The 13,683-nt window shown below is 48.4% G+C and overlaps 1 protein-coding gene across 1 annotated transcript in view; it reads left to right on the forward strand.

Moving 5' to 3' along the window:
- The window catches only part of LOC143989910 (uncharacterized), a 200,022-nt gene that overhangs the window by 86,758 nt on the left and 99,581 nt on the right, over positions 1-13,683 (forward strand). Inside the window, 4 exon segments of the mRNA XM_077490184.1 lie at positions 12,139-12,236; positions 12,326-12,553; positions 12,634-12,831; positions 12,951-13,092. Coding sequence (XP_077346310.1) covers positions 12,139-12,236; positions 12,326-12,553; positions 12,634-12,831; positions 12,951-13,092 — 666 coding nt within the window.

Genomic DNA, 13,683 nt, shown 5'->3' on the forward strand with positions numbered 1-13,683 from the left:
GGTAAGTGACACATAATGGACTACTATGCGATGCATAGTAGTACATTATGCTTTACCTTTGCAGGGAATCAAAGAGGAAGTAAATCCAGCAGGGTTTACTTCCTCTTTAACTTATTGGGCTTACCGGTTACCTCCGCTTGGCTTGTTCTTCCACGTCTGGGGGTTCCCAGGGTTGATACTCAACAACTTGGACGCTGACACCAATAAAGTCCTTTTGAAAGGTTTTATTTTGCAGGGGTAACATCCAACAACGCAGTCTCGTATAGGAACAGAGGGCAAGGGTGAAGAAATCAGGAACCTTGAACTGCAGACATAACAAAGTCTCTAGTACCGCCCAGAGAGTAGCCACTCACAGCTCGGCACTTCAAGGCTGAACAAATCTCTAGCCAGAGATTATGGCAGTCAGCACTTTGATTCAGAACTTGTAAAATCTCTGACCTTGAATAAGTTGTAACTGAAAGTGAACAGGAACCTTATTCCTCTGTGCCTGAAATGTTCTCTGTCTCCATGATAGTACTGGAAAAATCGTGGATTCGTCAATGTCCTTCTCAACTCAGTAACTAGGCACTTCTCAGGATGCCAGCCTGTTGGCCCTCCTCCAAAGAGTCTCCCCCCCCCGGTCACTTTCAAGAGCTGCGGTGCCACTCCAAGCAGAGAGCACACCCAGACACCTTGAATCCTCCCTCAGTTACTGCGCCTCGGACCAGCCGGTTCCGAGACTCGGGAACAGACGGATCCTTACTCCAGACCTGGCGGGTCTAACCAACAGAAGCAGGTTGCGAGATGTCGAACACCCCGGGACCCGTCACGGGGCTACTCCGGTCCAGGAAACAAGAACAGACTGCTCGGGCCTTACAAACTACTCCTCAACACGTGACTTTAACATCTTAAGTACCCCTCCCCAGCCCGGCACACCCACTGATTGGTTCCGAAGGAAGCTGATACCCAAAACGTCCAACCAGGCCTGGTTCTGGCCTGTCATGTGCACCTCACTGTACACATGACCAAGCAGAACTTCTAACACAACCTGGCCAGACTGATGTCAAAGTCAACCTACATAATTAACCCTCAGAACCCCTACTGTTCTGAATCAAAAACTAAATTTACACATGAATGACACTTTGTCCATCCGCTACAGTACTGTATATCCTTATAGATGGGTCATCTCCACTCCCACCAAGGGGGATAGAAATATATTACTGCTCGGGGGGGAGACATTTTGGCCCCCCTTTTTTTTTTGCAGTAAAATTGATGTCAAATTTAGTCATGTAGAACATCTGTTATATGGATACAAAGAGCCCCAGCCGAGAGTAAAGGGTGGAAATGGCTCCTGATCCCCAGATTTGGGCAATTATGTCCCCAATATAAATAGAATAAAACCCGTGCCATGTGTAACAACTCAAATACCTACAGAAATAACTTATACCGGACTGCTGCTGTAACAAAGGTAAGTATTCCCTTTATCAACTAGAAGAGCAATATGTGTCACAGCGCTGTGCTATTGTGTGTGCACATAAATCATCACAAATACACTAAAATATGTGGAGACTAGTGATGAACTTCCGACGGGACATTTTGCGAATGCGATCCGCGAACGTGCCCAAAAGTTTGCGAACCGCAAGGTTCGCGGCGGACCCCATTCAATTTAATGGCAGGCAAACCTTAAAAACCTCCAGGTCATATTTTCAGCCACAAAATACTTACTAGCTGCGCACACATAGTCCCACAACATGGACACTGACATACCAGAAGTATTAAGTGAATCTGGGATCGACAACGACAAGCATTCTTTTTTTATCTGTGAAATATTGACAATTCAGGAGCGCATGAAGGCCATGGAGGAGTGGCAAGGTCAGGGTAGGCTATAAAGGGGGTGCAGGAGATGATCAGTGCCACAGTCAGAGCACTGTGCCAGTGTCCCAGTGTGCCAACCTGTGCTTGAGCCCCTCCCTCTGCCCGGCCCTTACCCCCACCTATGCAGGGCTCCACTGCGGTGGTCCGGAGGTGCCAGTCCAGTGCTGATCCTCAGCCATGGTGCTGGCACTGCCTGCTGATTGGCTTCTCCACTGCTATCTCCCTCACTGTCTGAAACCAGCACCTCGATAAAGACTGAGCACCGACACCAGCACCGTGATAGAGAGCACTGACACCAGCACCGTGATAGAGAGCACTGACACCAGCACCGAGATAGAGAGCACTGACACCAGCACCGTGATAGAGACTGAGCACTGACACCAGCACCGAGATAGAGAGCACTGACACCAGCACCGAGACAGAGAGCACTGACACCACACCAGCACCGTGATAGAGAGCACTGACACCAGCACCGAGATAGAGAGCACTGACAGCAGCTCCGTGATAGAGAGCACTTCTGCAATTTCCCACTTTGGCTCAAGCCTGTTGCTCCTGCCCCACCCCTACCACCATTGCGGAAGGGCCTGCCTCTCATTCCTCTGCCTGTCATTTTTTAAATGACCCTGTGACAAAGGTCTCTAGAGAAGTGCAGTATGAATGTGGAAGAAGGTATATAACACCCGCTTCAATCTGTCGTTTTTGGGGGGCACTGGTCTATCACACCAGTTATAATACTTTTTTTTTATTGCGTTTGTCGCTCTTTGTAGTATTGCTGCAGAACCGCTCAGCAGTCACAATGCTGCACAGTGGAAATGCACTATACTATGCTTTCTATATGTGCAAGTATATACCACTATATACTGCACACCAAATAGTACACCTATACCAGTCCTTAAAAGGACCTTTGTGGACCTAATAGTAGATAGCTAGTAGCTAGTGAATTGCAGACTGTCCCTGCTCCAAACACCAAACTGTCCCTACACTGAGAAACGACAGCTGCAGAATCGGTCAGCAGCACTGCATGCAGTGCACTATAATATGCTTTCTATATTTGAAAGAAAGTATATTATACGTGTATTACAACCCTATATACTGTACACCTATACCAGTCCTTAAAAGGACCTTTGTGGACCTAGTAGCTAGTGAATTGCAGACTGTCCCTGCTCCAAAACCAAACTGTCCCTACACTGAGAAACGACAGCTGCAGAATCAGTCAGCACTGCATGCAGTGCACTATAATATGCTTTCTATATTTGAAAGAAAGTATATTATAAAAGTGTATTACAACCCTATATACTGTACACCTTTACCAGTCCTTAAAAAGTAGGGGGTATGTCCATGTGCTGAAATGTCTCAATTGGCTGTCCTGTACCCCATGATGGATGTGTCATGGGTCAAAGTTCTTCATAATGTAAACGAATATGTCCAACGCCAGAAGTCCGCTGGTTTGACGAATTGCGAACGAGCAAAGTGTCATGGTTATGCAGTGATCTTCCTGTGTTTGCTTACCTTCCCCCATGTCTTCAGACTAAGAATCCAGCCACTTCCACCTGGGGTTTTTTATAACCTCTCCTCTAAGCATGGCTCCACCCCAAGCCCTATCAGGGAGCCCTATATTAACCTGTGCACTGCAGGCCTCAGTGCTGATCAACCATTGTGTATCCATTGTGTATCAGCTTCCTGTTTCCTGCCGCGTGCTCTTCTACTGGTTTCCGTTACCGACTTTGGCGTGTCTTGACTATCCCTGCTTGCCTGTGACCCTGACCTTTTGGTGTGTACCCGACTATCCTTGTCTGCTTGTGGCCCCGACCTTGGCTTTGTCCCTCACCATCCCTATCCTTCTTTGCCTACTGTGGGTGTGAGCTGGGGGACCCTGGGGGTCGCGACCTGGAGCCAGTTGCAGCCAAGTCCATCCTCACCACTGGAGGCTCTGGTGAACACCTGCTGGCTCTTAGACTGCGCGCCCCAGGGAATCTCACGCTCTATCCCCAGTGGGATCTGCCCCCCGTCTGCAGCAGTCAGCCGTAGGGTCCACAACCTTGCGGTGCACTCCGGATCCCTACGGTGTGCACCTGTCACCTCGCCTCCAGGTGACCTGACACAAAGTTCGCCGTGAACCGACCGCCGGGTAAACCCCAAGGCCATCTCTAGTGGAGACATTCATATATAAAGTGCTAGGGGCTCAAATAATATTATCTGCAGATCTACTGCTTCCACTTTACACCTACTTCATTGATCTTATGGTGTTTATCAATAAATTAAGTAAACTGATCCATGTGCAAATTCATATACAACATAAAGTGCTTTGTGCTCACGATGCTGTTCCCTGCGATCCATTGCTTCCACTTTTGATCTACTTCTTTAATATCATAATATTTGCTGCTATATTAAATAAACTAAAACCCTGTACAAATTCATGTAATCATACAATATTTTGTGCTCAATATATAAGTCCACTGCTCAGAGGCGTAACTAGAAACCTCAGGGCCCCGGTGCAAGAAATCAGGAAGGGCCCCCCCCGAAAAGCATGATTTTGATACTATATTTTTTTTCCACTGTACAACAAAGTAAAACATTTCTGTGCAGCCTGTGTCCCGAGTGGAACTTGTGTCACCAGTGCAGTGGTGGCCGTGGAGAGGGGTGGTGGTACTGGAGGTGGGTGGCGGTGGTGGTACTGGAGGGGGATGGTGGTCCTGGAGAGGGGTGGTGGTGGTACTGGAGGTGGGTGGTAGTGGTACTGGAGGGAATAGTGGTCCCGGAGAGGGGTGGTGGTGGTACTGGAGGGGGATGGTGGTCCTGGAGAGGGGTGGCGGTGGTACTGGAGGTGGGTGGCGGTGGGACTGGAGGTGGGTGGCAGTGGTGGTACTGAAGGGGGGGTGGTGGTACTGGAGAGGGGTGGCGGTCCTGGAGAGGGGTGGCGGTACTGGAGAGGGGTGGCGGTGGTACTGGAGGTGGGTGGCGATGGTACTGGAGCGGCATGGTGGTTCTGGAGGTGGGTGGTGGTACTGGAGAGGCATGGTGGTCCTGGAGAGGGGTGGCGGTACTGGAGAGGGGTGGCGGTGGTACTGGAGCGGCATGGTGGTTCTGGAGGTGGGTGGTGGTACTAGAGAGGCATGGTGGTCCTGGAGAGGGGTGGCGGTGGTACTGGAGGTGGGTGGCGATGGTACTGGAGCGGCATGGTGGTTCTGGAGGTGGGTGGTGGTACTGGAGAGGCATGGTGGTCCTGGAGAGGGGTGGCGGTACTGGAGAGGGGTGGCGGTGGTACTGGAGGTGGGTGGCAATGGTACTGGAGCGGCATGGTGGTTCTGGAGGTGGGTGGTGGTACTAGAGAGGCATGGTGGTCCTGGAGAGGGGTGGCGGTGGTACTGGAGGTGGGTGGCATGGTGGTGGTACTGGAGAGGGGGTGGCGGTGGTACTGGAGGTGGGTGGCACGGGGGTGGTGGTCCTGGAGGTGGGTGGCACGGGGGTGGTGGTACTGGAGGAGGGGTGGCGGTGGTACTGGACATCAGGATCCCCAGATACCCCCCCTTACTTTAGGGTCCCTAGACAGTCACCCCCCTTAAAGAGGTTTCTCTGTACCTGGACTCTGCTGTGCACCTTGGCCCCCAGCAGATCTCTGTACCCCCCCCCCCCACCTGGGGGGAGGCAGCGATCAGCAGCTCTATGATGTTGATGGATGGCGGGATCTTCCTGAGTCTACACACACACACTGGAGAGGGGTCAGCATGGCTGTGAGTGGAGAGCGTGTCTCATGTAAACAGCAGCACAGAGACACCGGGACTTGGGAGTGAAGTTTCGCCCGCTCTCGCAAAGCACACAGCTGATCCTGCTCCCCCTTCGGCCCCCCTCCCCTCCTCTCCTCTCCTCTCTCCTGTGTTCTCCGCGGGAAATGTGAGCTTGTTCGCTTCACACCTGAATGCCCGCGGAGAACACTCCCAAGTCCCGGTGTCTCTGTGCTGCTGTTTACATGAGACACGCTCTCCACTCACAGCCCTGTGGATAGCAACCACGCCGGGGCCCCCCCACAGTGATGGAATTCCAGGGCCCAGTCGCAACTGCGACTGTTGCGACCCTGATAATTCCGCCACTGCCACTGCTTCCACTTTGCATCTACTTCAATTAACTTATTTTACTAAAAGTTGATAAGGTGTAAAGTTCTCGGTGCTCCAAACTGTGGCAGCTGTAGTGTAGCCACGCCTTCTTCCACCTCTTACACACGTGATAGTGAGGGCGCCCCCTTAGTGGTGCTTCCCCACTCACCAGAGCAATATGACTCCCAGCTTTTCATCTACCAGAGTCACCAACATCCTTCACACTCTCCTCATCTCCGATGGCAAAGGAACCCGATCCTCCTCGCTCACTCCTGCAAGTCTCCTGTGCTTTCTGTCAGTCTCCTTCCTAGACTCCTCCTCCGACCGCTGTTCCAGCAGGAGCTCCACATCTTCATACACACTCGGAGCTCCGCCTCTTTATACACGCTCAGAGCTCCGCCTCTTCACACACGTTTAGAGCTCCGCCTCTTCACACACGCTGAAAGCTCCTCATTTTTACACACGCTCAGAGCTCTGCCTCTTCATACACACTCAGAGCTCTGCCTCTTTACACACGCTCAGAGCTCCGGCTCTTCATACACCCAGAGCTCTGCCCCTTCATGCACACTCAGGCCTCTGCTTCTTCATGCACACTCAGGGCTCTGCCTCTTCATACACACTCAGGGCTCTGCCTCTTCATACACACTCAGGGCTCCGCCTCTTCATACACACTCAGGGCTCTGCCTCTTTCTACACTCTCAGAGCTACGCATCCTCATACACACTCAGAGCTCCGCCTCTTCATACACGCTCAGGGCTCTGCCTCTTCATACACAATCAGGGCTCCGCCTCTTCATACACACTCAGGGCTCTGCCTCCTCATACCCACTCAGAGTTCTTCCTCATACACACTCAGAGCTCTGCCTCTTCATACACACTCAGAGCTCCGCCTCTTCACACACGCTCAGAGCTCCGGCTCTTCATACACCCAGAGCTCCGCCTCTTCTTGCACACTCATGGCCTCTGCCTCTTCATGCACACTCAGGGCTCCGCCTCTTCGTACACACTCAGGGCTCCGCCTCTTCGTACACACTCAGGACTCCGCCTCTTCATACACACTCAGGGCTCCGCCTCTTCATACACACTCAGGTCTTCGCCTCTTTCTACACACTCAGAGCTCCACATCCTCATACACACTCAGACCTCCGCCTTGTTATACACGCTCAGGGCTCCGCCTCTTTATACACAATCAGGGCTCCACCTCTTCATACACACTCAGGGAGGAGAGAAAGGGGAAGGATATACAGTACATACACACAGCACAAGGTCGTGTTCACATTACGAGATGTTTCTCTGGGCTGCAGTTCCTCTGAGCTCCACAAGGTGGTGATCTCACCTCTACCCAGACAGGAAGTCTCTATGGAATACAGACAGGAAGTGATGTCGGGTACTGGCAGACATTCCATTTGGAAGGACGTAGAGAGAAGACACTGCAGGAACTGGTGGCAGAGGAGGTAATATGTAGATTAACCCCTTCAGGGATTTGTCTCTGAGCTCCTTCTTGCTATTCCTCGTCCTGCCTGTTGTTTCCTTGGATTGATTTTCTGTGTAGTGACCCCGGCTTCGTCTCTTGGATGAGCTCGTCTGTTGCTTGTCATGACTAGGGATGAGATTCGAGTCAAACATCGCCTGTTTGGCTGTTCGTCGAATTGTGAACATTATAGGCTGTTTGTGCCAAATTCGAGTGGCACGTCACGGCCCATAATTCACTGCAGCATTGCAGTACATTGCTGGCTGATGATTGGCTAGGAGGAGATGGCTGCGGATCATGTCGTCCTCAGTGACCTAGAGGTCTCCGGACCGAATGCCTCAGCTAACCTACGCTGCATGGCCTCCCTGATCCTGCAAAGCCTGCGGAAGGATCCTCGTATTCGTGGTATCAAGGAGAGGGATCATTACTGGCTGGCAACCTTCCTTGATCCACATTGGAAGGTTAAGTTTGCGGACCTTATCTTGCCGTCACAGAGGGAGAAGAGGATAAAACATCTTTGGGAGGCCTTGCAGAAAGTTTTTGCAACGCGTTTCCAGAGCCTGGGAGGTTACAAATTCCTGGTCCTGGACAAAGTGTTGCTGAGGCATCAGTCAGTCACAAAAGGAGCGGTGGAGAAGCAATGCGTTCAGACAATTTTTTAGTCCGCAGCGCCAAGGTATGATCGGTTCCAGCAACCATCGCCAGCATCTGATTTACATGGTGCAGGAATACCTAGGGGCAAGATCAGACTTGAACACCTTTCCCACCGAAAATCCTCTGGGTTACTGAGTTTTGAGAATGGATCACTGGCCAGAGCTTGCACAGTATGCAATTGAGCTACTGGCCTGTCCTGCATCCAGCGTTCTTTCGGAACACACCTTCAGTGCTGCTGGAGGCTTTGTAACCAATCACAGGGTGCGCCTGTTGACCGACTCGGTCGATCGACTGACCTTCATAAAAATGAATCAGTCTTGGATCACCCACAGCTACCAAGCACCTGATGCTGATGTAACCGAATTTTTTTGAAATGTCAGATCCCTTCAAGACTGCCTATGCTGATGCTGAGTGACTACCCTGTTATGCTGAGTGACTATCCTCTTCCTCAATGATCTTGCTGATAGCTTGGAAGAACATTTTTGGTTCTGGGCATCGCCACCAGTGGCTAAGGCCCAATTTTTATGCCCCTGTTTAACAGAGGCATGTAATTACAATTTTTGATGCAATACTTTGCAGCAGGGCTCATTCCTGCGTTCCAACTAGAGTATCTGTGAGGGATTACAGTGTTGTGCCACCAGTGCCTAAGGCCCAATTTGTCTGCCCCTGTTCAACAGGTGCATGTAATTACAATTCTTGATATAATATTTCACAGCAGTGCCCATTCCTGTGCCCACCAATAGTAACCGTGAGAACTTACAGTGTTGTGGCAACACCACCACCACCAGCAAAGGCCCAATTTTTCTACCACTGTTCAACAATGGCATGTAATTACAATTCTTGATATAATAGTTCACAGCAGGGCGTTCCAGCGCCCACCAATTGTAACTGTGAGGGCTTACAGTGTTGTGGCAACACCAACACCTAAGGCCCAAATTTCTGCAGAGCATATAGGGCAGGCCCCTACTTTCAAACTTACAAATGACTCCTACTTGCAAACGGAAGGAGACAACAGGAAGTGAGATGAAATCTACCCCATGGAAGAAAAATTCTCTCCTCTAATGCCCTGTACACACGGTCAGACATTCCGACCACAAAATCCGTCTGATTTTTTCCGAAACTTGTGTTGCATACACACGGTTGGACAAAGTTGTCGGAAAATCCAATCTTTTGGAACAAGGTGACATTCTTTGCGTACGACGGGACTGCGTAAAGGCTAGTATCCAATTGCTTTGGTCTCGTAATTTAATCTGAGCATGCGTGCCACTTTATCCGTTGGAATTCTCTACTACAAACAATCGGAAAAGGTCCAATTGGATTTTGTTGTCGGAAAATCTTTCTGTCGGGATTTCCGACGGAAAAAGTCCACTAGAGCCTACACACAATCGGATTTTCCGACAACATAATACGATCGGACCTTTTCCGTTGGAAAGTCCAACCGTGTGTACAGGGCATTAGAGTTAATATGGGAAAAAACGTGTCTCCTCTCCACTGATGCTTTATCAGCAAGCCTTGTTTCACTAAAAACCCCAAATTTTCAAAAAAAAATTGTCACTGGGACAGAAAGTGAGGTGAAATCTTCTGAAGAGGTGCACAGACTGCAACAAAAAATGTTACAGGGGTAATAAACCTTCCCTATGTTTTCCAAAAAGATTAAAAATAGATTTATTGGCTGGAGCTACACTTTAACCACTTGACCACTGGGCACTTAAACCCCTTCCTAACCAGACCAATTTTCTGCTTTCGGTGCTCTCATTTTTTGAATGACAATCACTCAGTCATGCAACACTGTATCCATATGAAATGTGTGTCCTTTTTTTTCACACAAATAGAGCTTACTTTTGGTGGTATTTAATCACCGCTGGGTTTTTTTGCGCTATAAATCAAAAAAGACAGAAAATTTGGTAAAAAAAATAAATACAAATTCTTTGTTTCTGTTAAAATATAGAGTATTGGCAGAGTATTGCACAATGTTGCAGAGTATGGGCAGAGTATTGTCACTGAGCAGCTCTGTGGGCACTACATATCCAGCCCACACTGCTGATGCCATCTCTCCCCCTCTCCCTGTACCGATCAGTACAGAGAGGGGAGGGAGGAACTGGTATCATGCTGTGACGCCGGTTTGTTTACAAGTGATTGCTCCGTCATTTGACTGAGCGATCACGTAGTAAACGGCCGCTATCAGCTGCCGTTTAGCGTGAGCAAGATCCTGTGAGGACGTCCCATGGATGTCCACCCAGAATAAGCCGACCGTGCTGTAGCCATCTTTTGGCTATGGCCCGGTTGGCATGTGGTTAAAAATGTATCAGTTCAAAATTACAAACAGATTCTACTTAACAACAAACCTACAGTCCCTGTCTTGTTTGCACCGCCTGTATACTGCTGTTCAAAGTATATAGGACCTGGGGGCCCCACGCCTTTCCTTTTTTTAATTTGGGTGCAAGGTTCCCCTTAATATCCATACAAGATCCAAAGGGCCTGGTAATGGACTGGGGGGGTACCCATGCCATTTTTCTCAATGATTTTCATCCATATTGCCGGGACCAGGCATTACTTTAAAGCCGCAAGCAGTTTAAAATTACTTTTTTTCCTTTAGAAATAAAATTTTGTGCAGGGACTGTTCTAAACACGGGAAACATGCGCCACTTTACAGGCATACCATAGACACCCCCCAGGCACGATATTTAAAGGAATTTTTTTAATTCACTTGAAGCATCATAAAAATAACTGCTCCTGAAAAAAACACAGTTTTTAAAACTTTTTTTGCATTGATACATGTCCCCTGGGGCAGGAGCTGGGTCCCCAAACCCTTTTTAGGACAATAACTTGCATATTAGCCTTTAAAATTAGCACTTTTGATTTGGAACGTTCAAATCCTATAGACTTTAACAGGGTTCTAAAGTTTGCATGAACTTTCAGTCCGTTCGCAGGTTATGGTGCTAACTGAACCGGGGGGGGGGGGGGTGTTCGGCTCATCCCTAGTCCTGACCTTTATCCTGATTCCTGGATCTCCTCCTCATCTCTAGTCCATATCCTCTTACACAGCTTTTTTCCACACCTGCAGTGACCCTGGGGGGTGGAAACTTGGCACCAGCACTCAGCAAAATCCATCCCCACCATTAGGAGCTCTGGAGAAAATTGTCTGTTATTTACGCTCCGTTCTTCCGCACGTCACCTGATCACATGAGAGCTTACTTTCACGGATTCCTGACAGATTTCTGTATGGTAAAGGTCAAAGTTCACTCTTCAGTTTAGGAGAGGTAGGACACAATGAACAATGATTTGCTTTTAATAAAAGAGCCTCATATAAAGGAATCCTCAAATCTCCCCATCCAAATGTCCCATCATCCAGAGTCTATATGTCCTATGACATCACACTGACCGCACAGCTCCTCCTCCCAATGTCCTTCCATCTGCTTTTTTTTTATGATGCTCTTAGGATGTGGGCGGACCCTTTAAATTCTCACTAACAAACTGGGACTGTTGGTCCTGCATTGTATATAATGACATTAGATTTCCTGCAATATGTTTTTATCCTGCATAGTGTGGGGGTCCTGCGTAGGGAAATTATGTCTCAGACGGTGGTGAGGCTTTAATAAAATGGAGACCTAAATGGAGAGGTGAGGAGGATTCTGGGAATATCATTTAATTTTGCTATGACCGTCACATTGCCTCCACCCCCCCCCCCCCTGATAGAATAGAGAAATACAAAGAAGATTCTAGAAGTCACCAGAGAGATGATGGAGGAGAGGTGAGTGGTGCTGGGAATGCTGGGACATTATCCAGTAACAGACAAGGGATGTGTCTGGATGGTGATTGTATCATTGCGTGTGTCAGGTTCCTATAATGTGTCACTGTCTATTTCTCCATGGAGGAGTGGGAGTATGTAGAAGGACACAAAGATCTCTACAAGGACGTCATGATGGACAATCAGCTGCCCCTCACATCATGGGGTAAGAGGAGACTTAATTGTAAAGCAGAGAGCAGTACGGAGGGTCCACCTAGATCCCCCATCATTTGATAAACACATAGAAACAATGTATTCAGTCAGTGTGTGTGTTTCCTACAGATGGATCCAGTAATGGGAACCCACCAGAGAGAGGTCCCCATTCTCTGTATTCCCGGGATTCCACACAGGAAGATCACACCATCCCCCACCATCATCAGGTAGATGAGGAACAATCACTGATAGTATCATTAGGATCTGTACACTATCTGCATTGTTACCATTGATGTCATTTTTATTATATATTCAGAGTGGAAACCTGAGAGATTCTAAAGTTGAAGTTAAAGAAGAGATACAAGAGGAGGATGATGAGGATGGGATGATGGAGGAGTCAGAGTTTCTAAAAGTGCACAAAGATCTGTACCAGGACACCATAGTGGAGTCATCCAGCTACAGAATCCCACCAGAGAGATGCCTCAGTCCTCTGTATTCCCGGGATTCCACACAGGAAGGTCACACCATCCCTCACCATCATCAGGTAGATGATTGACAATTATTGGTAGTTCTAAATTTATACACAGCATGATTGTTACAATGAATGTTTTATTATATATTCAGAGTGGAAACCTCAGGGGTGATAATATTGATGTTAAAGAAGAGTATAAAGAGGAGGATGGAGTGATGGAGGAGTTTTTAGAAGGACACAAGGATAAGATGGAGCCACCAAATACCAGGAACCCACCAGAGAGATGTCCTAAACCTCTGTATTCCTGGGATTCCACACCGGAAGATCACACCATCCCTCACTGTTACAAGGTTGGTGGGATGAAGCTTATAAAACACTCATGGAGACAATATGTGGATTTTATATGAGATGTCACAATATTAAAGCTTATATCTTACAGATGATATTCTCTCTCATTCTCGTCATTTAGAGTGGAGATCCAATCGATATAGAATTTGAGGTTAAAGCAGAAGAAGAAGAGAGGCATGTGAGGGATGATCAGCAGTCTATGGAGGAGGATAGAATAACGGAGACATTTATAGAGGAGGACACTCCTACAGAGATCAGCACAGGTGGGTCATTAACACTAAATACATTCCTCCACCCATACTGCCAACTGATTGGTCCAGAGTAGGGCGGGGACTGGGTGATATCAGCCTGTAATGCCCTGGTCACTTTCCTGAGCTGTGTTCCCCGTCCTGTATTCCTGGATTTCTCTCGGATAATCTTCCTTTTCTGTGCTGCCGACACAATTTATGTATCTAGACTGGATTTATGGAGATTCTGGGGTTCAGCTGGCAGAAAAATTTGGATTTTCACCATAGATGTTACTAGATCTAGGCACCTGGGGAATGTGGTTTGGGTCATCTGCCCAATACCTGGGTATGACAAGATCTCTGACAGAACAATTCTCCCAGGGTAACTTGCTCTGTTGTCTGCTGGCTGTGCCGGGTGGAGGGATATGTTTGTATAGTCTCAGACCCAAGTCACTGAGTGCAGTCTCAGGAGATGGGAGGCAGCGGTGTGGGACCTCTGCAACTTGTCTCATGTAAACATTTCATCTTCCACTGATTACTGAATACCAATATTATGAGTCCTGACCCTTACACTGTTTAATTTATATTGTACATTACATAATCCTGACCCCTGCACTATATACTCTA

The sequence above is a fragment of the Lithobates pipiens genome, unplaced genomic scaffold, assembly GCF_037356315.1.
Source record: "Lithobates pipiens isolate NorthernLeopardFrog02 unplaced genomic scaffold, aLitPip1_a1.2 Scaffold_18, whole genome shotgun sequence".
Lineage (NCBI taxonomy): Eukaryota > Metazoa > Chordata > Amphibia > Anura > Ranidae > Lithobates > Lithobates pipiens.